Source organism: Oncorhynchus keta, chromosome 20 (genome assembly GCF_023373465.1).
Source record: "Oncorhynchus keta strain PuntledgeMale-10-30-2019 chromosome 20, Oket_V2, whole genome shotgun sequence".
NCBI classification, from domain to species: Eukaryota; Metazoa; Chordata; class Actinopteri; order Salmoniformes; family Salmonidae; genus Oncorhynchus; species Oncorhynchus keta.
Window position 1 is genome coordinate 32760809 of NC_068440.1, and position 25392 is coordinate 32786200.

A 25392-nucleotide genomic window follows, 5' to 3' on the forward strand; every position below is an offset into this window, starting at 1 on the left:
AGTATGATCTTTGTCCCCATGTGCAGTTGCAAACCGTAGTCTGGCTTTTTTATGGTGGTTTTTGAGCAATGGCTTCATCCTTGCTGAGCGGCCTTTCAGGTTATGTCGATATAGGACTCGTTTTACTGTGGATATAGACACTTTTGTACCTGTTTCCTCCAGCATCTTCACAAGGTCCTTTGCTGTTATTCTGAGATTGATTTGCACTTTTCATAACCAAAGTACGTTCATCTCTAGGAGACTGACTGAGCGGTATGACGGCTGCGTGGTCCCATGGTGTTTATACGTGTGTACTATTGTTTGTACAGATGAACATAGTACCTTCAGGTGTTTGGAAATTGCTCCCAAGGCTGAACCAGACTTGTGGAGGTCTACATTTTTGTTTCTGAGGTCTTGGCTGATTTATTTTGATTTTCCCATGATGTGAAGCGAAGAGGCACTGAGTGTGAAGGTAAGCCTTGAAATACATCCACAGGTACACCTCCAATTGACTCAAATCACGTCAATTAGCCTATCAGAAGCTTCTAAAGCCATGACATAATTTTCTGGAATTTTCCAAGCTGTTTAAAAGGTACAGTCAACTTAGTGTATGTAAACGTCTGACCCACTGGAATTGTGATACAGTTAATTATACGTGAAATAATCTGTCAGTAAACAATTATGTCAACACAATTACAAACCAACTTGCCAAAACTATAGTTTGTTAAATCTTCTTATGGCTGGGGGGGGGAAGTATTGAGTATCTTGGATTAATAAATTGCCAAAAGTAAATGGGCTGCTCCTCAGTCTGTTTCTAATATATGCATATTATTAAGCTCAGTTACCTTAGCTTTCTTGGGAACAGGAACAATGGTGGCCCTCTTGAAGCATGTGGGGACAGCAGACTGGGATAAGGATGGATTGAATATGTCTATAAACACACCAGTCAGCTGGTCTGCGCATGCTCTCTGAGGACACGGCCGGGGATGCCGTCTGGGCCTGCAGCCTTGCGAGGGTTTACACATTTAAATGTTTTACTCACACCGACTGCAGTGAAGGAGAGTCCGCAGGTTTTGGTGGCGGGCCCTGATAGTTTGCTGTCTTGTCCATAGACTGCTTACAGGGTAATGAAAGAAATGTGATTTTGTTGTTTGGTTGAATTATTCCTTTAATCAGCATTTGAAGGTAGTTGAATTGCAGGTGTCAGTCAGACTAAAATGTATCTTCACTTCTGAAGGTGCAGAAAATGTGGAACTGGAGGACACCTGCTGACTTCCGTATGAAACCTTGTGTCAAGTTTCTACGCTACAGATTTCAGTGTACTGACCAGTCGGCAGGGCAGAGAGAGACAGTGATCAAGCCCACTAGCAAATCTAGTTGTTTGTGTTGGTCTATTTAAACTTAAAGATTACACTGTATGTAAACTTTTTGCGCAATTATATACAAGTTATCCTGTACGTTGTATTTTATTCGTTGCATAAACAAGAAAGACAAGAGGCTACCAAAAACGGATTCAGATGAATACAGATCATCAGTGTTTTAATCCCTGTGAAAATTGTACAAAAGCTCAAACAATATACTCAATCTTTATGAAGGTTTGTTATTTTGGAATTTCAGCAAGTACTGTACTTCAGATTATAGAAAATGTGAGAAATATTCATCTCCACTGTCAGAAACGGTACATTGCTAAATGTATGTTACTTGAAAGTAAACTCTACATTAAAAGTAACATCTATTTTTGACCATTAAACCGTCTCCATATTTGTCATGTTCTGAAGGGGGAGCACTGTTTGTTCTCCAATTGCCTGTTCAACAGATTACTCAATCAATTGCAACTACAATATCACCTTAAATGCAGCAGATAATGTACAATTCATTTATTTTATTTGAAACATACCATATACAAAATATTGTTCTCATGCGTAATTTGGGATTCTCCGGCTGTGACATTGTGCTACGGTAAAATTGGTAAAAGTTCTTAACACAAAATTCCGCACATCAATACACTCCAATAATTCCCCCTTCTCCGTCTCAATGGCCATTAATCAAAAAACAAACTAGTTTGAACAGACTCAATGACCTCCGGGGGGAGTAAAAGTAACATTTCACAAAGTTCCTCACACTTGAACCAAGATTTAATTGTTTTCCTAGAAAAGGATTTGACAAAAAAAGAAAGAAGAAATCCTGAAGGAAACAGGCTTCCAAATAAGGACCATATGACTGAGTAGACATTGAGGGAGGATAAACATGTAATCCTGCCTTAAACTATTTTCCAAAAAGCAACTCATAATGGGATGTTCTGGCTCGCAAATAATTCACTCGGGGATATTATGTCCGTCTCTTGTCATAGACAGAAAGCGTCCTAAAAGCAGTCTTAATTAGATGGATTTGATTTCAAGACATGAATACTTGCTGTGAACAAAAGGGTTATCCACTAAAACAGGGTTCAAACGCATTCCTGACCCACCCCCCATTTTGGTATTTGCCCTAGAACTGCTGATTCCCTGCACTAGAACAGTGTTCCCCAACTCCAGTACCACCCACACACACGTTTGCTCCAGAGAATCTCACCTCATTCAACACAGAGGACTTGATGGTTAGTTGGCAAGTTGAATCAGGTGTGCTGTTGGGGCTCGCATGGTCCGACCTAGGTATTAGATGTACCTAATAAACTGGCCAGTGGTTGTATATACACTTTAAAGCTAGAGTCCTTAATCAAAACAATAAAGCCGCCCCCCCCCCTCCAGATTCTGTATTGGTAAAATGCTGAGGTATAGGCCTAGAGAAATGTAACCTCTCAACTTCATAGAGATGAAGATGCAAGGACCCCAATTAGAGATCTCATTTAAGTTATTCCCCCCAATTTCGTGGTATCCAATTGGTAATTACAGTCTCATTGCTGTGACTCCCGTACGGACTCGGGAGTCAAAGGTCGAGAGCCATGCATCCCCCGAAACACAACCCAACCATGTTTTGAGGCTATATAGTGTTTGTTTACATTTACACTGAACAACAATATAAACACAATACGTAAAGAGTTGGTCCCATGTTGAATGAGATTACATTTCCCAGAAATGTTCCATATACACAAAAAGCTTATTTTTCTCATTTTCTGCACAAATTTGTTTACATCCCTGTATTTCTCCATTGCCAAGATATTCCATCCACCTGACAGGTGTTGAATATCAAGAAGCTGCTTAAACAGCATGAACATTATACATGTCCAACTTGTGCTGGTGATAAAATGCCACTTTAACACGGGCAGTTTTGTCACAACACAATGCCACAAGTGTATCAACTTTTAAGGGAGTCTGCAATTGGCATGCTGAATGCAGGAATGTCCACCAGAGCTTCTGCAAGATAATCGAATGTTAATTTCTGTACCATAAGCCACCTCCAAAGTAATTTTAGAGAATTTGGCAGTACGTACAACCGGCCTCACTAAAGCAGACCACGTGTAACCAGGCTAGCCCAGGACCTCCACGTCTGGCTTCTTGTCTGAGACCAGTCCCCCAGACAGCCGATGAAACTAAGGAGTATTTCTGTCTAATAAAGCCCGTTTGGGGGAAAAAAACATATTCTGGTGGGCCTCTACACTCTCCAAGGCCCATTCACGGCTACACCCCTGCCCAGTCATGTGAAATCCTTAGATTAAGGCCTAATTAATTCCAATTGAGTGGCTCCCTTATATGAACTGTAACCAATAAAATCTTTGAAACTGTTGCATTTATATTTTGGTTCAGTATACATTGTTTACAAACAAAACAAGATTTTAATTTGGGGTTCTGATGGGGAACGGCAGTTGAACTAAGCTCATGAGGCATTTCTAAGTTATATTCTTCTAGAATGCTTAGATGTAGCAACTAAAGGATTCTATCATTAAACCTTCAATAACTTTAAAGGTGCTGAAATACCAACAGCATTCCATTATGAATTATGCAATGAAAACATGTCAAAGAAAACACAAGATATCAAGATAATGGTGCAGTACAAATATTTAAAAACACTTAAAATTATAAAGGTACTACCATTATATCAATAGGTAAAAGAAAATACCCCCCCCCCCCTCTCCAGAAAAAATTGAAACAAAAAGATTGTGTTTTTTCCCTAGAAACAGTAATGTACTGGATCTATGCCCTGTGTTACAACAATTATTCTGAATACTTTTATTCATTAAAGGAACTTGGTGATCAATGCTTAAAACTTGACCTGGTAATGATTAAGCTTTTAGGGAGTTTTATTTAAGGCCCGCCAATAAGACCACAGATAATTCAACCCTGGAAGTCATTTCCAAGAGCTGAACAAACCATTGCAGTAATTTAAATCGAACTTCTGTTTCGATTAATCTAAAGCTAAATTCTTTCACGAGGAAGTTTAAGCCTTGAAATGAATGAAGCTCAATAGCTCAGAGAATAGTGAAAAACCATCATTTGGATTCAACCGGGTTGATTTGTCGTCATCTGCACATGAACACGACAAAATAAAATTAACCATACTAGTACATCCCTTTTTATAAAGTTTCTTCAGGATAATTTGGGATTGTCTGGTGCTGCTATGTCAGAGGTGAGTGAGATGGTAGGTTCCTCTTCAGGGTCCTGGCTGAAATACAAGTCCCCCTCCAGCAGAGTGGGGAGGTCCGGCCCCCCGTTCTCATTGGTCAATGGGTCAGTCAGTAGCATTGGCTGGGTGGTGTACTGGACAAGCTGCTTCCCTGCTTTAATCAACATATGAAAACACATGAGATCATCATTTTTTGCAAAGGAAACTGAGCATAATTAAATATAATGGCTGAGCATTGTATAATATAAATCAAGGAAAATTGGAAGCACAGTGTAGTTTATTCTATTGACTACTGGAGTTAACGTAATCCCTTGACAGTGATACGCTTGCTGGAGTTAGTGTTGATAATTGGAGTTGATTGAGAGGAGTACGTTTAACTCCATAAGAGTAACCAGAGACAGGGAGAGATATCCATGGGGTGAGTATCCACAGCCCCTTCACACATCTTTGGAGAATACAGCAAGAAGTTTAAGCTGCACATTTTCAGAGTTGATTCAACCGTTTGGCAGTATGTATTATGTGCGGAGTATGTTGCTTTTTGGGCGACCTGACCAAATTCAGATAGAAATGTGAGTTATACGTCAGTCTCTCATTTAAAGCAACTCGGAGAAGCGGCACCTCCATTCTACACGTTTCATGTGCCTGCTACCCATTCTTAAGTTTCATTTTTCACAGCTGAAGGGTTTTTCCTCGGCTTCAAACAGCTGATAATACAATATTTTTGGTTATTGAAAACATATTTCACAGTGGTTTAAATGATACAATGATTCTCTGCACTGCTTGTTCTGTCACAAACTTAAATTAGGTGAACAGTTGAGAATTTTTAGCAACCAGGAAATGTTGGGAGCAAATTCCCAGCATGCTCTTTTGCAGGTAGATTTTTTTTAAATGGTTTGTTTTTGTTCATTATTAACCTTATGGTATACAAAGATATATATATATATATACACATTTATCTAAACTAAACCAATTTTTAAGTGGTTGGAATTATTGCAGCCGTTAGTATACCTGTTCTAGGTAGTCATTTAAATTTACACCTTTCAGTCTGGCAATCACTAACAGCCGGTTGTGGTGGATGTAAAGTTACGATTGTTGGATGTCCTTCTGGTTGGATTCCATAAGGAATTAGATGTCACAGTAATTGGTGGTAACCTGATCACTTGTTTATACTGTATTATTGACTGTACGTTTGTTTTACTCCATGTGTAACTCTGTGTTGTTGTAGGTGTCGAACTGCTTTGCTTTATCTTGGCCAGGTCGCAATTGTAAATGAGAACTTGTTCTCAACTTGCCTACCTGGTTAAATAAAGGTGAAAAAATTCATTCATTCAAATAGCAGTGGGAAATATGCTAATTAGGCTTTACTCCCTACAGTGTTAAAAAAGGTAATCTACTAAAGTGGAAATGTACTCCAATTGAGTTGATTATTCAAAACACAGAAAAATCTAAAATGACATGAGTTTATTTAAAACACTAAACTGAAACCAGAGTAGTTGACTAAAATGGGGGTGGGATCAAATGGTGTTGAATTTGACTCCATGATGGTAGTAGCAGCAGCGGTAGAAGTGGCCGTACTATCAGCAGCAGTAGAAGTGGCAGTACTATCAGCAGCAGTAGAAGTGGCAGTACTATCAGCAGCAGTAGAAGTGGCAGTACTATCAGCAGCAGTAGAAGTGGCAGTACTATCAGCAGCAGTAGAAGTGGCAGCACTATCAGCAGCAGTAGAAGTGGCAGCACTATCAGCAGCAGTAGAAGTGGCAGCACTATCAGCAGCAGTAGAAGTGGCAGCAGCAGTAGAAGTGGCAGTACTATCAGCAGCAGTAGAAGTGGCAGTACTATCAGCAGCAGTAGAAGTGGCAGCACTATCAGCAGCAGTAGAAGTGGCAGCACTATCAGCAGCAGTAGAAGTGGCAGCGGCACTAGCAGCAGCAGTAGCAGCAGCAGTAGAAGTGGCAGCAGCGGTACTATCAGCAGCAGTAGAAGTGGCAGCAGCGGTACTATCAGCAGCAGTAGAAGTGGCAGCAGCGGTATCAGCAGCAGTAGAAGTGGCAGCAGCAGTAGAAGTGGCAGCAGCAGTAGAAGTGGCAGCAGCGGTACTATCAGCAGCAGTAGAAGTGGCAGCAGCGGTACTATCAGCAGCAGTAGAAGTGGCAGCAGCGGTACTAGCAGCAGCAGTAGAAGTGGCAGCAGCGGTACTATCAGCAGCAGTAGAAGTGGCAGCAGCGGTACTATCAGCAGCAGTAGAAGTGGCAGCAGCTACTCAGCAGCAGTAGAAGTGGCAGCAGCGGTACTAGCAGCAGCAGCAGCAGTAGAAGTGGCAGCAGCGGTACTAGCAGCAGTAGTAGAAGTGGCAGCATCAGCAGCAGTAGAAGTGGCAGCAGCGGTGGCAGCAGCAGAAGTAGCTAGTGGCAGCAGTACTATCAGCAGCAGTAGAAGTGGCAGCAGCGGTACTATCAGCAGCAGTAGAAGTGGCAGCAGTAGTAGAAGTGGCAGCAGCGGTACTATCAGCAGCAGCAGAAGTGGCAGCAGTAGTAGAAGTGGCAGCAGCGGTACTAGCAGCAGCAGCAGAAGTGGCAGCAGCAGTAGAAGTGGCAGCAGCGGTACTATCAGCAGCAGTAGAAGTGGCAGCAGCGGTACTATCAGCAGCAGTAGAAGTGGCAGCAGCAGTACTAGCAGCAGCAGTAGAAGTGGCAGCAGCAGTACTATCAGCAGCAGTAGAAGTGGCAGCAGCGGTACTATCAGCAGCAGTAGAAGTGGCAGCAGCGGTACTATCAGCAGCAGTAGAAGTGGCAGCAGCGGTACTATCAGCAGCAGTAGAAGTGGCAGCAGCGGTACTATCAGCAGCAGTAGAAGTGGCAGCAGTAGTAGAAGTGGCAGCAGCGGTACTATCAGCAGCAGCAGAAGTGGCAGCAGTGGCAGCAGTCAGCAGTAGTAGAAGTGGCAGCAGCGGTACTATCAGCAGTAGTAGAAGTGGCAGCAGCGGCAGCAGCAGTAGAAGTGGCAGCAGTACTAGCAGCAGCAGTAGAAGCGGTACTATCAGCAGCAGTGGCAGCAGCGGTACTATCAGCAGCAGTAGAAGTGGCAGCAGCGGTACTATCAGCAGCAGTAGAAGTGGCAGCAGCGGTACTAGCAGCAGCAGTAGAAGTGGCAGCAGCGGTACTATCAGCAGTAGTAGAAGTGGCAGCAGCGGTACTATCAGCAGCAGTAGAAGTGGCAGCAGCGGTACTAGCAGCAGCAGCAGAAGTGGCAGCAGCGGTACTATCAGCAGTAGTAGAAGTGGCAGCAGCGGTACTATCAGCAGCAGCAGAAGTGGCAGCAGCAGCAGCAGAAGTGGCAGCAGCGGTACTAGCAGCAGCAGTAGAAGTGGCAGCAGCGGTACTAGCAGCAGCAGTAGAAGTGGCAGCAGCGGTACTAGCAGCACAGTAGAAGTGGCAGCAGCGGTACAGCAGCAGTAGTAGAAGTGGCAGCAGCGGTAGCAGCACAGTAGAAGTGGCAGCAGCGGTACTAGCAGCAGCAGTAGAAGTGGCAGCAGCGGTACTAGCAGCAGCAGTAGAAGTGGCAGCAGCAGCGGTACTAGCAGCAGTAGTAGAAGTGGCAGCAGCGGTACTAGCAGCAGCAGCAGCGGTACTAGCAGCAGAAGTGGCAGCAGCGGTAGCAGCACTATAGCAGCAGCAGCAGTAGAAGTGGCAGCAGCGGTACTAGCGGCAGCAGCAGTAGAAGTGGCGGTAGCAGCTATCAGCAGCAGTAGAAGTGGCAGCAGCGGTACTCAGCAGTAGTAGAAGTGGCAGCAGCGGTACTATCAGCAGCAGCAGAAGTGGCAGCAGCGGTACTATCAGCAGCAGCAGAAGTGGCAGCAGCAGTACTATCAGCAGCAGTAGAAGTGGCAGCAGTGGTACTAGCAGCAGCAGCAGAAGTGGCAGCAGCGGTAGAAGTGGCAGCAGCGGTACTAGCAGCACACGGTCACTCCCATAAAACATCACATAAAAATGAAATGGATATTCAGCATGATATACAGTATATTAGGAGTTCTTACCGGTGTAGTTGTCACTTCTCTCAGCCCCTTTAGGTGGATCCGATGAAAGCAAGTCCTGGATCTAGAACAACGGGGGCCACAGTGAGACTAACTTATTTCATGAACAAAACAAAAGCAGTAAACAGCTAAAGACAAAATCATCTTACCCTGCCAAAGCAGAGGGTCTGTATCCATACCTCTTCCACCACCTCAGGTCAATCACAACCAAAACCTCCCACCACCAGAACAGGTTCTTCCCTTGTATAGTGGCCCTTACCAACCGGGCCACAGTGATCTTCTCATTCATGGAGTACAGTTTACTATTCATCCACTGACTATGCATCCTGAGTAGCGCAGTGGTGTAAGGCACTGCATCTCAGCTAGAGGTGTCACTACAGACCCTGGTTCGATCCCGGGCTGCATCACAACCGGTTGTGATCGGGAGTCCCATAGGGCGGTGCACAATTGGCCCAGGGTTTGGCTGGGGTAACCAGTCATGGTAAATAAGAATTTGTTCTCAACTGACTTGTCTAGTTAAATTAAAAAGGTCAATAAAAACAATTCAAGGAACTGCACATTGTCCTTTGCGCTCAGAATTGATCCAATCCAGATTGTATGTACACAATGAACACCAAGCTATCATGCCCTTTGCCTTGAACCTTATTTACCATGCTGTAAAGTGCTTTATTTACACAGTCAAATTTGAAGAACCATGCTAATATTGAGTTGCACCTCCCCCGTTTTTCCCTCAGAACAGCCTAAATTTGACAGGGCATGGACTCCACAAGGCGTCTAAAGCATTCCACAGCGATGCTGGCTCATGTTGACTCCAATGCTCTTCATAGTTGTGTCAAGATGGCTGGAAGTCTTTTTGGGTGGTGGACCATTCTTGATACACACAGGAAACTGTTGAGCGTGAAAAACCCAGCAGCATTGCAATTCTAAACACAAATCAGTGTGCCGGGCACCTAATACCATACCCTGTTCAAAGGCACGTAATTTGTCTTGCCCATTCACCCTCAATGGCACACATACACAATCCATGTCTCAGTTGTCTCAAGGCTTAAAAATCCATCTTCAACCTGTCTCCTCCCCTTCATCTACACTGATTGAAGTGACATCAATAAGGGATCATAGCTTTCACCTGGTCAGTCTGTCATGGAAAGAGCAGGTGGTCATAATGTTTTGTACACTATGTATACATCTATATGCGCAACTCATAATGCAGCTTATAGTGTTGTCTGTAGATTTTAGCCTGATGTTCATTGTGTACATAAAGTGGATTGTGTAAATTATGTCTGTATATTCTGTTCATTGTCGCAGCACCATTTCACAGAGTCAAATTCCTGTACATGCAAATGTATTTGGCGAATAAAGGTGATCTTGATTCTGTCTAACTTACACTGTCAAGGCTCTCCAGGTCGAATTCAGAGCCAGGCAGGGAAGAACTGAAGAACTGAAAGACAAGTAGTGGTAGAAAACATTATTATCCCATGGGGTTCAGATGAAGCAGATTAACGAAAACAAGACACCGGAGGAATTAGAAAATAGACATGAACCATAACGAACTCTTGTTGGTTTCATCTAGTTATTGTCCTCACTCACACCAGGTTGACCACCTAGCATCATCCTTCACAAAGCCACCGTCCCTTTAAAAACACACCTAGAATTGCCCAGCAGCTACAAATATCTAATCTGACCAGTTAGCGTTCCACATAGGAAACGCCCCCGCATACTGTTGTTGGGACAGAATATAGTAGCCCGATGTCGATCTGGTCCCACAAACAGATCTGGGATCAGGCAAAGAAAAAGGCTAAACTTACTTCAAAGAAGGGTGAGGACTCAAAATTGATGGACTGTGCATTCAGGATAGTCTGGAGGTTTTCCAGGCCATTGTCGATGCTGTCCAAATGGTCACTGAGCTCACTCCTACACCAAAAAGAGAAATCAACATGGTTCATATTCATCATTGAACATCTCCCTGACTAAGCACACGCATTAAAGCAAATTAGCTGCTTAAAACGAATGGTAGTTAAATCAACCAACAACTCGTTTCATTTGAGCTGCAGAAGCCATTGGAAAAGCAATGAGTGGGCCACACAATCACTGAGTTGTGAACCTGATGCCCAGAAAGTGGAATGGTTTGCCTATAATTCACTGGGCATGTCACATTAAAACCACTCACAGAATGATTGCAGTTTGACCTAAATGGAGGGTTGCCTATGCGGTTGAGCCGTATGCAGTTAGATTAACATTTGGACAAACCATGCTAAAATCAGCCATTTTTTCAAGCCCATGTGTGTTCAAAACATTGTTAATAATCAACAATGACACAAGTTGGTGCCAAATACTGAGAAGCACGATCCGCTTGTAGACCCAGGGAAAAGGTTGTTACATCCAGGGATATGGTAAACCATTAGAAATGATACAAGCCTCAATAATGATTCGATATATATTTGCTCAATAGATACACAAATCACTTTGTTTATTTATCTTACTACAGACCACACAGGTTTGACAGTTCGTTTTCTGGGCTTGTTGCTGGTGGCAATGCCAGGTACAGCAGCGTCAATCAAACATTCTGGGAGATGACAACAACAGTGTTTGTGGGCCAACTGAAATGCTAACCCTGGGATAGGTCTGAGGTGTAGAGACGAGGAGGGGCAGGGGAAGAGGCGGGAGACCTCTGACTTCTGTGTAGAACTGAAAAGATAAAAGAACAACAGCTGGAAAGAGGAGAGCATACTACTACACACGGCACCCCATAGGTTGACTAAAGCCCAGGGGTGGGGATTACATAGGCTACGCGGCTTCTCATTGGCTGAAAATTAAAATAATGGGCATTGGGGGCACAGGAACAGAATTCACAGCTGGTTTAAAAAGGAATCCTGTAATAAAAAACAAAAATGTACGGACAGTCTAGGATACATGTATTTTATCAGAGTACGATTTCAATAAAACAAACACTTTCATTTCAGCAGTGACACCAAAACTGTACAAGTCATTGACAGACAACAACCCCCCCCCGTAAACCCATCTACATAAAGATAGAGTAGATTAAGATATCCAGTATGCATTAGTTTGATTAAACATTGAGCAGTTTATTATGTACCGTTAGTAGCAACAGCCAGGATCCTACAACTAAAATGCCAAGATGAAATGCAACAAATAAACAGAACTATGTTTACAACACTCGGGACAAGCCAGTGGGTTTGTTTATGTAGAGCTTGTTGAACGACGGCGCTTATTAAACTAGCATAAAGTGCTAACAGCGGCCCTATTTATCAGTGGAGAGCTGCTTTGCGTCGCTAGCACATCCTCCTGATGCAATGTGACGTGATACACAGAGATGGTGGCGCATGGGGAGAAACCTAGGGCATTAGGCTGGCTGCAGACGTCGACTGGCATGGGACAACAGAATATAAAAGATAATGAAAGGCTAGTGTGATGCAAGTGGATCGTAAGCGATGTACACACCCCGCGACGACCAACGGTTAAATGCGCCGGGTGGAGTTCCTATCACTTGCTGTTGCCGCAGTGTGTTGAGCAAATTTGAAATAAAAGTGAAAAAAAAAAAAAAAAAAAACCTTTTAGGGTAGAGAACCAGGCTCGTTGTGGTAATCTGTTGCTAGGTGTTCGGTAGGAGGGGCTGAGGGACAGACTGGCAGTGGAACCTGGACACGGTGACATAATCTGGGGATTACTCACTTGTCTAGACAGGCGAGGCTGAGACACTTCTGCTCCGTAGGGGTCGTGGGGGCGGGGGCCGCATTAGGCTCGTTGCTCTCCTGCAGGATGGAGTTGATGAAGTTGATGGGGGACAGAGGCGTGTCAACCTGGATCCCTGCCCCCCCGATCACAACCTCAGCAGGACACACCTCCTCCAACATGTGACTGGACGGCTCCTCCTTTATGTGGACCAATGGGCTCGTGCTGAAGACAGGAAGAGAAATTGGCATTTTTTTAATTTGTGTATATTTGGTATAGGGTCAGGAGTTGTTCCTGAATTTTAACAGTCACTAACCTTTCCTCCATCCACTCATTGGTGACCTCCACATGGCTGGCCTGAGCCAGGTCAGTGACATCTGAGATAATGGGGCCGTTGTTAAGTGACGACTCCGCCGTGAAGAGACCTGTACTGGTGAATGGGGAGCCCGAGGGCTGGGAGTAGGACACACGTTCATAAGAATACTAAATCTGCCCTGACATCCTAACAAGATCAGTTATGTAACACAGGCTTAAATAACATTACACCTTAGTGGAGCTCCAGCAACCACACCTCTCGGAATGCATTACCTCTGGCTGGTTAAGAGCCTGAAAAAAAAAGTGACTTACAGTAGCTACATTCTCATGTCTGAGATAGGAGTTGTTCATCTTTCCTGGGGAGCGTCACACTTCTTGGTAACTTCACTAGCCTACATCAAAACATGCCTTACAAATCCCTTAAATTGTAAAGTACAGCTGTATCAATAGCATAATTTGGCCTAAATATATTACTGTGGATTCAAATCAGCCTGACCCCCCTCCAAACTCACAATACAAGAAGAGTGCTTTCTATCTGATATTACTACAGTATTTCAAGAGTGCAGGCCTGTTCCATTTCTACCACCGGAAGGTGCCAATCTAGGCTAGGTTCCAGGAGAAGGTGAACTCACAGAGATAGAGGACGAGGCCTGAAGGTGTTCCAGAGAGTACTGCCTGCTGTACTTGGGCATGGAGTGGGCGGAGCTGCTGTCGTTCAGCATCAGGGGACTGTAGTACCATAGAGAGACCAGACAAGAGTCAGACAAATAAAAATAGACCATTATGAGTGAATGAGAGGTTGCTATTCTAAATGACTTGCATTTTTCTCTTCATCCCCAGGACTCTGTTGGACTGCACCAGGGTCACTAGGAACTGGATGAGCTGGGGGAGACATTAGCACAGTAAGCAGTTGAACAGGGTGATATGGACAAAAAATACATTTCACAATACATTTACTGGATTATCACAATAATGATAAATATAATATTAGGTTTATAACATGAATGTGAACTGAGTAGGCTACTTGTGTATATTACTGTAACCATAGTACAACCACCACCTTTGAATATGGTTGTTAAAACCTCTTTAGGCTAGCGGGCAGTATTTTGATGTTTGGATAAAAAAACGTGTCCAAAGTAAACTGCCTATTTCTCAGGCCCAGAAGCTAGAATATGCATATAATTGGCAGATTATGATAGGAAACTCAAAAGTTTACAAAACTGTCAAAATATTGTCTCTGAGTATAACAGAACTGATATGGCAGGCGAAAACCTGAGAAATCCACCCAGGAACTACTCTTTTCCATTGCAAGCCTATCCTCCATTTAAAGGGATATCAACCAGATTCCTTTCCCTATGGCTTCCACAAGGTGTGAACAGTCTTTAGACAGTTTCAGGCCTTTATTCTGAAAAATGAGCGAGAATGATCACATCGCGTCAGTGGATAGTCAGATGTCCTCAGATTTGTGCATGCGTGCGCACCTGGAGCGAGGCCTTTTCTTTCTCTTCTGTTGAAAAGGCTACCGTCCGGTTGAAATATTATCGATTATTTATTGTAAAAACAACCTGAGGATTGATTATAAAAAACATTTGATATGTTTCTACGAACTTTACGGATAGTATTTGGAATTTTCGTCTGCCCGTCGTGACCGCACAAGCCTGTGGATTACTGAACAAAACGCACCAACCAAATGGAGGTTTTTGGATATAAAGAGAATCTTTATCGAATAAAACAAACATTTATTGTGCAACAGGGAGTCTCGTGAGTGAAAACATACGAAGATCAAAGGTAAGTGATTCATTTTATTGCTTTTCTGACCAATCTACTTTGCTGCTAGCTGTTTGTAATGTTTTGTCTGCTGAGAGCTGTCCTCACAATCACATGGTTTGCCATCACCGTAAAGCCTTTTTGAAATCTGACACGCCGGCTGGATTAACAACAAGTTAAACTGTGTTTTGGTATATTGCACTTGTGATTTCCTGAACATTAAATATTTTTAGTATTTCTGTTATTTCTATTACTCAAGCTGCCACTTTCCATTATTACACGCCTTTAGAAACACAAGACCGGCTGCTCGCTTTTTAGTCAGACAGCCACCAAGCTGTTCCTTTGTGTCTGACCGCAGAATCTGTTTGATTCTCTATGTTTGAATTAGTTCATCGATGGTGCTAATTTCAAGACGAAGTCGTTTGTCTGTGACAGACTTGGTTGACTTGACAGCATCAACTAGTGAGAGTAGTAAGTTGCCAGTGACAAACTACAGTTGAGAACAGATGTGTCAAAAAGATGGCATAGCCAATTCCATCCGCAAGAACAAGAGTTTTTCCAGCAAGTGTGCTTCGGACAACCCTTCTGTTGACTGCTAACAGATAGGTGAGAAACTTCCTCCATTAACACGATTATATGTCCACCTTGTGTGCCTCCATCTGTAAGGTTCCCTAGGGAAGCATCACTAAAGACAACTAGTTTCAGAGTCATCTTTTCCAACATGCTGAAACTTCAGTCACTTGTTGTGATTTCAGTTTATGAACAACTTTGTTTGCTCCATGGATAGTTTGTACAGTGGGGTGTTGTGTTGGCTGCCAAGTTGCAGTCAATTATTACATGAGATCTACTCTGTCTCGCAACCCATAGAATTTGACCTCGATCAGCTTCAATTCCACAGAGAGGGGAATTCCTTTGTACGGCTCTTGAAGTATCCATGTGGATGGGTTGAAGATTCTTGACATAGCTTTCCTGTTGCATCAGTATAGTTTAGTCAACTGTAATAAACTCTATGCCAACATAAAAACTATGATGATCCTCACAGCCGACCTAGAAAACAGCTTTGAGGTGTGGAATCACAGTTGTGGCAAAGGTCTGTTGCGCCACCCCAGATGAAGTCATCAACATGACAGGCAAATACTTCAGTCACATTGCAGTCTTGATCAAGCCAATAGAAGACTGCAGGATCCACCTGTGGCATTTTCCCACCTGTACTCAGCCTTGTTGCCTCGACTTTGTTGTACCAGTAGAGTGATTCATCTGCCAGGCCCCACACACACACTTTTTTTGTTTCCACAGTGTTCCTCCGCGCTTAGCTTTCAGCGGAAGTTAATGTGAATTTCCCTTGACAGATCTGTTCCCTGCAAAACTGCAGATTTGATGTCTGTGGAATGAAGTTTCCATTTATTCTGGCAGATCATCGTCGGCAGCAATTGGAGTGATTCTGAGGCGCATGTCAGTGAGTCTTTTGGGAGTCCATTAGCAGCCAGCGCATCAAAACCTCTAGCCACTAGACATGTTTTTTGCACAATTCCAGTCAAGGATTCTTTAAGGGTGCAAGCCCATCTTGAGGAGTCACATTTTTGGCCAATGCCTGACTTCCACAAACACTAATTTTTTCCTCCAATTACTCAGCTCATCTAGTTTAGCGGAGTCAAATGACACATCCTTGGTTTCAAGTATGTAATTTTGAATGTCATTCTACTTTTCTCGATTTTCCATTGGTTCAATTCTGAGATGGTCTACAAGTGACAGGTCAGCTGACCCCGTTGTACCAGAAAGTGTAGCTGGTTCAGAGTACTCTAAGCTGTACCAGTTCCGGTGTTTTCCTTTGGATTTTCCTGCTCGTCCAATGACTGAATACCACTTTCTCTGTCCATGTATTTAACAGTTTGTCCCGTTTTTAGATTGGAACCACCATGTAACTGTTGAACGGTTTCCTAATTTGAATCCTCAACAATATTACCTGTATCATGGTTGAAGGTCTCTGCTCCATTTCCTGTGTCAGTTTCCATATCATTGGATGCGACATCTAATAGGTTTGTGTCTGATAATGTGTCGTTGTCATTTTCAGTAGGAAGCGGATTCTCAGCAACAGCAATCGTGAGTGATGCACCAGGACACTGGTGCCTCCGTGCCTCACAAATATCACCACACCATCTTGGCCAATGACTACTCTGGGTCCTTTCCACTCTTGACAGTCAACTCGTTTGTAGTACACTTTGTTTCCAGTCTCGCACTTTTTATCTGTGGATCGAAGCAGTTGACGCAGAGCCCTGCCCTCTGAACACACTGCTTCAGTGAATGCTTTTGTCACTGCATGTAGTTCTGAAGAGATGCTGTCCCATCCATGCACTCACACTGGTCCCTTCTAGTGGTGGTAGCTTGTCAACCAGTACAGAGGGAAGATTAGGGTTCTGCCCGAACACTAGTTGGTATGAGCTGTAACTATGAACATTGAGTTTATGGCCATCAAAGCCCAATCTAGGACGGTTTTCCAGTCACACCCATTGTCTTGCTTCATTTTCAGCATGATCTCTGTGAGTGTTTGATTGTGTCTCTCCACAAGTCCATTGCTCCATAGACTGTATGCAGCAGTTGTCTTTACTTCCATGTTGAATTTCTCAGCCATTTCTCTTATTTCATTATTATTGAATTCTCCATTGTCACTGTACAATTTCTGGGGTGGGCCATGCACACATATCCAGGAATGAATGAAGTGCTTGAAGATTTCACTGAGTTTCTTTTTATTCACAATACTTCCAGCGCTGAAGTGTGTTAAGTGGTTTATTCACAATGCTCCCAGTGCTGAAGTGTGTGAAGTGGTTTATTCACAATGCTCCCAGTGCTGAAGCGTGTGAAGTGGTTGATTATGTGAAGGTTCCACACACTTGGTCCCAACTCATGTAGATCTACAGCCACTGGCTCATTGTATTTGGAAGCCAGTGGCAAACCAACAGCTGGTCTGGGCTTAGGTTTGCTGTATTTCTGGCATGTCTCAAAACTGTTAACTATTTGCCATAGAATGGAAGTACTCTCATCATCATTATTATTCCCAAAACTGCTGAGTAACTTCTGAAGTCTGTCAACTGTAGCATGTCCAAAATGTATGTGAAGTTAACAATACTTTGTTTTTCTTCTGTGGCCATGTGCTCAGTGTCCCTCAGAATCTCCATGTGCTCCGTGTCCCTCAGAATCTCCATGTGCTCCGTGTCCCTCAGAATCTCCATGTGCTCAGTGTCCCTCAGAATCTCCATGTGCTCAGTGTCCCTCAGAATCTCCATGTGCTCAGTGTCCCTCAGAATCTCCATGTGCTCAGTGTCCCTCAGAATCTCCATGTGCTCAGTGTCCCTCAGAATCTCCATGTGCTCAGTGTCCCTCAGAATCTCCATGTGCTCCGTGTCCCTCAGAATCTCCATGTGCTCAGTGTCCCTCAGAATCTCCATGTGCTCCGTGTCCTCAGAATCTCCATGTGCTCCGTGTCCCTCAGAATCTCCATGTGCTCCGTGTCCCTCAGAATCTCCACGTCCCTCAGCTCCGTGTCCCTCAGAATCTCCACGTGCTCCGTGTCCCTCAGAATCTCCATGTGCTCCGTGTCCCTCAGAATCTCCATGTGCTCAGTGTCCCTCAGAATCTCCATGTGCTCAGTGTCCCTCAGAATCTCCATGTGCTCAGTGTCCCTCAGAATCTCCATGTGCTCAGTGTCCCTCAGAATCTCCATGTGCTCAGTGTCCCTCAGAATCTCCATGTGCTCAGTGTCCCTCAGAATCTCCATGTGCTCAGTGTCCCTCAGAATCTCCATGTGCTCAGTGTCCCTCAGAATCTCCATGTGCTCAGTGTCCCTCAGAATCTCCATGTGCTCAGTGTCCCTCAGAATCTCCATGTGCTCAGTGTCCCTCAGAATCTCCATGTGCTCAGTGTCCCTCAGAATCTCCATGTGCTCAGTGTCCCTCAGAATCTCCATGTGCTCAGTGTCCCTCAGAATCTCCATGTGCTCAGTGTCCCTCAGAATCTCCATGTGCTCAGTGTCCCTCAGAATCTCCATGTGCTCAGTGTCCCTCAGAATCTCCATGTGCTCAGTGTCCCTCAGAATCTCCATGTGCTCAGTGTCCCTCAGAATCTCCATGTGCTCAGTGTCCCTCAGAATCTCCATGTGCTCAGTGTCCCTCAGAATCTCCATGTGCCCCGTCAGAATGGTATTCTTACACAGACTCCCCCATCTCCAAATATGAAAGCTCTGTTGTGTCAATTATATTTTGTACTTCATATTTAGTTCACTTTCATAACTATCAAGACATTTTGCACCACACACTGTGTGTACATACAGTATCAATAACTGCAGATCATAAGGATTCAACTATAAAGATCTCAGTATCAGAAGCAGATTCATTTGAAAACAGTGCAATGTTACACTGCTCCATCTGTGTTCATATTTCCTGTTAGTTTAACCTGTTCATTTGTATAAGGACAGTCTTTAACCCAATGGTATGTGCTTTGACAAATACCACATGTTGATCTCCTTCCATACCTGTCCAGTGGATTTGTTGGGCAATGGCGCGCTCGTCTGGTTGTCTTGCGAATGTTTTAATGCCTTTTCTCTGCTGCTCAGTGTAATATGCCGCGTCACTCACTTGCATTCCATCAGTTATTGGCGTGACAAGTCGTCTCAACAAAAATAATTTTTAGTGCTGACTTGAATGACGCAAGTCAGCACAGTACAAGCAGTCAAAGACAAATGTTTCTCGCTCCCATCCAGAAAGGCAGAATATAGCAACTTGAAAGCCAACACGGCATCCGAGAGAATCATGTCGTACTTGCGCATCCTATTGCTCAAGTACAAAATAAATGATGTAGTCCATTCGAAATCAATTATGTAGTCTGTCATTGCAAACACAGAATCCAGTGCCTTGATCAAAGTGACCATACCGTCATCCTTCAAATCCTCCACCGATATTTCCAGTGCTGTGTGTTTCACTCTTCCCTCAAGTGATAATACCACTGCAAGTGCTTGCTTTCTGTCATCCAGATTAGTAACCTGTGTCCAGATTCCAAGTTAATTTTTCTAACTTTCATACGACCTCTTCTCATCGAAGTGTGGTGGCACATTGTAGTTATTAGCCATCCTCTGCTACCAATGTTAACTCAAAATGACACAACAACTAGGTTCTAGTTTAACAATGTTTACTTCACCCTAGTACATAGTTGCCATCACACTCAGGCCAGGTCCATCTAGTCAGACTACTGGGCAGGCGTACTAATATCAGGGTGATAGCACCATAATAACAGAACTATAGGGATACTTAAAACATGAACTTAACAGTTGTTACTATCACATTTCTCTAGTACAGGCTACTTATCGTGATTTCCGATATCAATAAAACAGACTCGATAATTGGTTGGTATGGTCTGTGTTGATAATGTTCAGTTTATGGTCCCAGCTCTAGTTAACAGGCAAATATTTGTTGATTTACACTGAACAAAAATATAAAAAAACACAACAAGTGTTGGTCCCATGTTTTATGAGAAGAAATAAATCCTTATTTCCATAGTGAACGTCATTCCCATTCATTCACATGAACTACTATGTTAAACATAGAAGAGCCTACTTGTTCTGGGTGGTCAGAGAAGAGGCAGGTAAACGCAACCATCTTTTACCTTGTTGACGACTTTCTGTTGCTGGACGTGTTTCTGTCGGAGGCTGGCCACCTCTCTCCACAGAGTTTCATTCTCACTGGAAAGACAAAGGGGATACTCGTTTACAGATAAATAAACCACACATAACAAATCCATTGAACTTTAAATGGAATACAGGGACAGTACATTTCCCTTTCATTCCCAATCCCATGACATCCTCTAAGGTATGGGTATGTCATGGATGCTTGCTGTAATGACAGCAGTCCTTGACATTGTGATGTTGTTTCCTACGTTAAAGTTGAATAGCCTAATAACCCGTTGCAAAGCATATTTGAAATAGATCAGAAAGTAAAAATCTCAGAACAGCAGGTCATCCCTAACGGACCTAAATCTCCACAGTACATGTAGCCAAGGTGGGGGGGCTTAGGCTCTCATCTTTAAGACCCACCCATACTGTGGAACACCTATCAAGGCGCAGCAGATTTTTTACTGCGCTGGTAAAGATGGGAAGAATAGTTGAGGCAGTTTATTTTGTTAAGTTAATGGCTATTGAAAGATCTTAGCGCGATGTGTTTATTCAGCTTTTTTAGTGCAGTCTATAAAGACCCTGCCACTCCACCTGGCTCTTAAAGCCTGGCTCCTCAGACTCTGGTTCAGATACTTTGAAGGTGTGCTCATGGGCCTGATTCAACCATACACATGTCTCACATTAAATTACATGCCCTGGACTCAGACAACACCTAGCCCAGTCCCACATCTATTTGTGCTGTCCTGCAATCTCCTATGGTCTCAGTCCCACTGGAGTTATCAAACAGAGTAAGCAGTTATAGAACCAGGCCAGAACCAGGCTAGATAATACCTTGGTGAAATATGTCAGATCGAGTCTTCAGGCTCCATCATAAAATATTTAAGAATCAAAATCTTTATTTGCAAAGTACATCAACATGTTCCAAGAATTTGACCTGGTGAAATGGTGCTGCCACAATAAACAGAACACACATTTTTAGATATTTCAGAGTTTGTTTAGCATTTTAGTCTTATGTCTTTACTAAGGTTACTCTCAGATTCTGCAATCTGAAAAAAACATTAGGCCTAGCTTCGAGGACAAAATGAAAAATACATTTGCTGATAATCAAAGCTTAGGCCTTACATCCTGGCATTGTTACAGAGTAACGCACGTTAACCTTAAGAACCTCCAGCACACTGATGTGATATTAAAACCGCGACCAAACCAGGGTTGAAGGACATGAGTACTGGGGTGCCATCGGAGTGCTACAGGGCCCCCATACTTCCAGTGTGGGAAAGAGAGGTCCTTTATCAGCGGTCTCTGTTGCCTTGTAAACCCACTCTGCCCTGTAAAAGCCCACCATCTGTGCTGACCTCCCTGTGGGGCAGACGAACAGGGATTTATAGGGTCAGGTGTGGATTCCTCACCATAGGCCCCAACCCAGAAGACCATTCTAACCAATACTGAGGGATTATTTGACATGTGAACGGGATCAGATAATTGGAAACATACCTATTACTTTTTGGCGCGTCAGATTTGTTCAAGGGTCAGAGGGGAGGTGGAATGTGGTAATAGAGAACAATACAGGTTTTTTTTCTCCCTAAGAAAGCGTGAGAGCCACCCACCTCGGGTGATGGACAGCCATCATTCTTTGAGTAACATATCTTAATCAAACAGGCAAACTGGATAAAACAAGGTAAATAACCCCATCTACTCTAAGACATGGTGAGAGACTGTCATGCTGTGCCGATGGACACGATGAATGAGGTCACAATTAAATCTGCTGTGCGTATTGCATCATGGTACCATGCAGAAAAAGTCTGGTTTATTAACCTGTTTGGGACTGGAGAGAAAGGCCTCGGTGGCAATGAAGAGTCCAAGGGTGAGGTCCAGCTGGAGAACCCAAGCGCGCCTGTGTGCGCGTGTAGGAAGGATTGTAATAATGATGTGGGTTCTGACATGCACCCGGACGGGCTACAGGCAGCTGGTGAACAGCACACCCACATCATCCCAGCTGCTTGAGAAGAACCTCATGCTTTTAGAATGGCAACGTGGTGTCCTGAAAGATGAGCCACCATTATATTGTCCCAGAGTGGGGCACACTGACACAACCCAATGGGTTATCCCACATAACTGCTACAAAATGGGAACTCTCCACATTGAAACCACATCTGATGAAGACATTATAACCAATAACTAACCAGGCTGAGTTGTCAGTATCCACATCATTACTGCTACAAAACATGGAACTCAGTCTGATCAAGTCATCCAGAAAAAGACCACACAAAACAAACCCTGAACCTAATTCAAACCAAACCTGGACACACAGTTGATCACAACATGGAAACAGACCAGGTCCAACTCTCAATTTAATGTTTTTTGTTTTGTAGATTAAATAAGTAATTTAGCATTTTTAAATATTGGTTTTATGTTCTACCACCATAAGAATGTATATCAATAGACATACTCTATTAATAATTGTTTAAAGCTGGTGAAAGATGTTTTGAAAGCTATAATTTATGATAGCTCTGTAGATTTAAACAGCACACGGACATAGTCAGGTGCCAGCATTAGTGGATTCGGCTATTCCAGCAGAAAAATTGAGGACATAGCCATGCAATCTCTATAGACAAACATTGGCAGTAGAATGGCCTTACTGAAGAGCTCAATGACTGTGATGTAGAAGTCAGTCACTGGCCGCGGACAGCATTTGGTTCTTTAACGCACACACACATTCATCACTCCTCCCTGCTCCGTTATCAGATAAGTTAACAATGTGGGTCGACACACAAGTTAACTTCTCTGTCTTCGTACATACATTTCATACTTATGTCAATGTTCATAGTTAATATAAGCAATATGTATTATACTTATCTATGATGTGGATGAGCGCTTTGTTTGTTTGTTTGTTCTGTTCCTCTCTATCTCTGTATCTTCCGGGTATGCTGGGTAAGGACCCGAGCTAAGGGAATTGGGCTGACTTTGTAGTGCCTGTCCCAAATGGCTCATTAATGTAAATGTGCATATTGAAAGACACTGTCAGTAGTAATGTCATTTTATTTACATTTACATTTAAGTCATTTAGCAGACGCTCTTATCCAGAGCGACTTACAAATTGGTGCAAACACCTATGACAACCAGTGGAACAGCCACTTGCATCTAAATCTTGTTGGGGGAGAAGGGGGTGAGAAGGATTACTTACCCTTACTTACCCTATCCTAGGTATTCCTTGAAGAGGTGGGGTTTCAGGTGTCTCCGGAAGGTGGTGATTGACTCCGCTGTCCTGGCGTCGTGAGGGAGTTTGTTCCACCATTGGGGGCCAGAGCAGCGAACAGTTTTGACTGGGCTGAGCGGGAACTGTACTTCCTCAGTGGTAGGGAGGCGAGCAGGCCAGAGGTGGATGAACGCAGTGCCCTTGTTTGGGTGTAGGGCCTGATCAGAGCCTGGAGGTACTGAGGTGCCGTTCCCCCTCACAGCTCCGTAGGCGAGCACCATGGTCTTGTAGCGGATGCGAGCTTCAACTGGAAGCCAGTGGAGAGAGCGGAGGAGCGGGGTGACGTGAGAGAACTTGGGAAGGTTGAACACCAGACGGGCTGCGGCGTTCTGGATGAGTTGTAGGGGTTTAATGGCACAGGCAGGGAGCCCAGCCAACAGCGAGTTGCAGTAATCAAGACGGGAGATGACAAGTGCCTGGATTAGGACCTGCGCCGCTTCCTGTGTGAGGCAGGGACTCTGCGGATGTTGTAGAGCATGAACCTACAGGAACGGGACACCGCCTTGATGTTAGTTTCAGGGTGTTTCCAGGATCACGCCAAGGTTCTTAGCGCTCTGGGAGGAGGACACAATGGAGTTGTCAACCGTGATGGCGAGATCATGGAACGGGCAGTCCTTCCCCGGGAGGAAGAGGAGCTCCGTCTTGCTGAGGTTCAGCTTGAGGTGGTGATCCGTCATCCACACTGATATGTCTGCCAGACATGCAGAGATGCGATTCGCCACCTGGTCATCAACTGTTATGTTGTGATATTTTTTGATAAACATGTTGCAATTTATATACTTTGGTATGTTTAGTTAATGGCAAATGTAGGTTTGACGAGTTAATTGCTTAATTAATTGGTGTTAATTGTTCTGAGGGGAGGGGCTAGCCCTAGAAAAGGAGTCTCTCTTTCAGTTCATGGGGAGGCATTTTGGATTGAGCTGTGGATGGGGCAGCATTGTGTTTAGCTGTCCCATAAGGTATATGTTTGATGGCAGTACTGTGAATGGGGCAGCATTGTGTTTAGCTGTCCCATAAGGTATATGTTTGATGGCAGTACTGTGAATGGGGCAGCATTGTGTTTAGCTGTCCCATAAGGTATATGTTTGATGGCAGTACTGTGAATGGGGCAGCATTGTGTTTAGCTGTCCCATAAGGTATATGTTTGATGGCAGTACTGTGAATGGGGCAGCATTGTGTTTAGCTGTCCCATAAGGTATATGTTTGATGGCAGTACTGTGAATGGGGCAGCATTGTGTTTAGCTGTCCCATAAGGTATATGTTTGATGGCAGTACTGTGAATGGGGCAGCATTGTGTTTAGCTGTCCCATAAGCTATACGTTTGATGGCAGTACTGTGAATGGGGCAGCATTGTTTTTAGCTGTCCCATAAGCTATACGTTTGATGGCAGTACTGTTTTTGTTCCAGAATCACTATGTAAATAAACACCCTGAAGCACAGAAGAACATTTGCGGCTCCGCCATCTTTTTATTTTGACAGAGGTTAGGTTTTCCAGTATAGCCTTCTGGCCTACTCTACGTGACAGACATTCAATGTGGCATTATCAGATGCAAGTCAGTTCATCAAATTTCTGCCCTGGTTAACTAAGTGCTGTTATTGTCAAGTGGAACCGTTTAGGAGCAACAACAGCTCAGCCGTGAAGTGGTAGGCCTCACAAGCTCACAGACCCGGACCGCCGAGTGCTGAAATGCTTAGCGCATAAAATTGCCTGTCCTCGGTTGCAACACTCACCACCGAGTTCCAACCTGCATCTGGAAGCAACGTCAGCACAAGAACTGTTCTGCAACTCCACATTAATGCCCATGATTTTGTAATGAGATGTTAGACGAGCAGGTGTCCACATACGTTTTGTAACGTAGTGTGTGTATACAGTACTTCAGCCTATGACAGGCCTTTCGGAATCCTGCCTCATGCAGCCTAATCATCAGCTTTAAATAAACTGGCTTACACCGCCTTAATGCAGCATGGTAGGCTACTGCAGCACTATAGGGACACACAGTATGCATACTTGCTAATATAGCAACACGGCAGCAAGGGGGTGGGGGGGGTATCTAATTGTGTAGAACTTAAAGGGTAAGCTGGTGAAGAGTGTTTTTGGCTCATTCAAGGGGCAGTCAATTCTGAAACTGTTTTTGAATC

At 43.9% G+C, this 25392-nt stretch overlaps 1 protein-coding gene across 3 annotated transcripts in view; it reads right to left on the minus strand.

Moving 5' to 3' along the window:
- Nucleotides 1–1841: 1841 nt before the first annotated feature.
- The window catches only part of LOC118399647 (heat shock factor protein 1-like), a 29508-nt gene continuing 5957 nt past the window's right edge, over nucleotides 1842–25392 (minus strand). Inside the window, exons 5-14 of one of the 3 annotated variants that reach the window (XM_052472710.1) lie at nucleotides 19994–20069; nucleotides 13395–13456; nucleotides 13207–13303; nucleotides 12576–12712; nucleotides 12260–12484; nucleotides 11180–11254; nucleotides 10375–10480; nucleotides 9954–10007; nucleotides 8573–8633; nucleotides 1842–4690 (exon numbers count right to left, since the gene is read on the minus strand). In XM_052472710.1, coding sequence (XP_052328670.1) covers nucleotides 4503–4690; nucleotides 8573–8633; nucleotides 9954–10007; nucleotides 10375–10480; nucleotides 11180–11254; nucleotides 12260–12484; nucleotides 12576–12712; nucleotides 13207–13303; nucleotides 13395–13456; nucleotides 19994–20069 — 1081 coding nt within the window. In that variant the 3' untranslated portion in view covers nucleotides 1842–4502. Of the gene's footprint in view, nucleotides 4694–8572; nucleotides 8634–9953; nucleotides 10008–10374; nucleotides 10481–11179; nucleotides 11255–12259; nucleotides 12485–12575; nucleotides 12713–13206; nucleotides 13304–13394; nucleotides 13457–19993; nucleotides 20070–25392 lie in introns of all 3 variants that reach the window. The other 2 variants (XM_052472709.1, XM_052472711.1) reach the window with 2 other exon arrangements.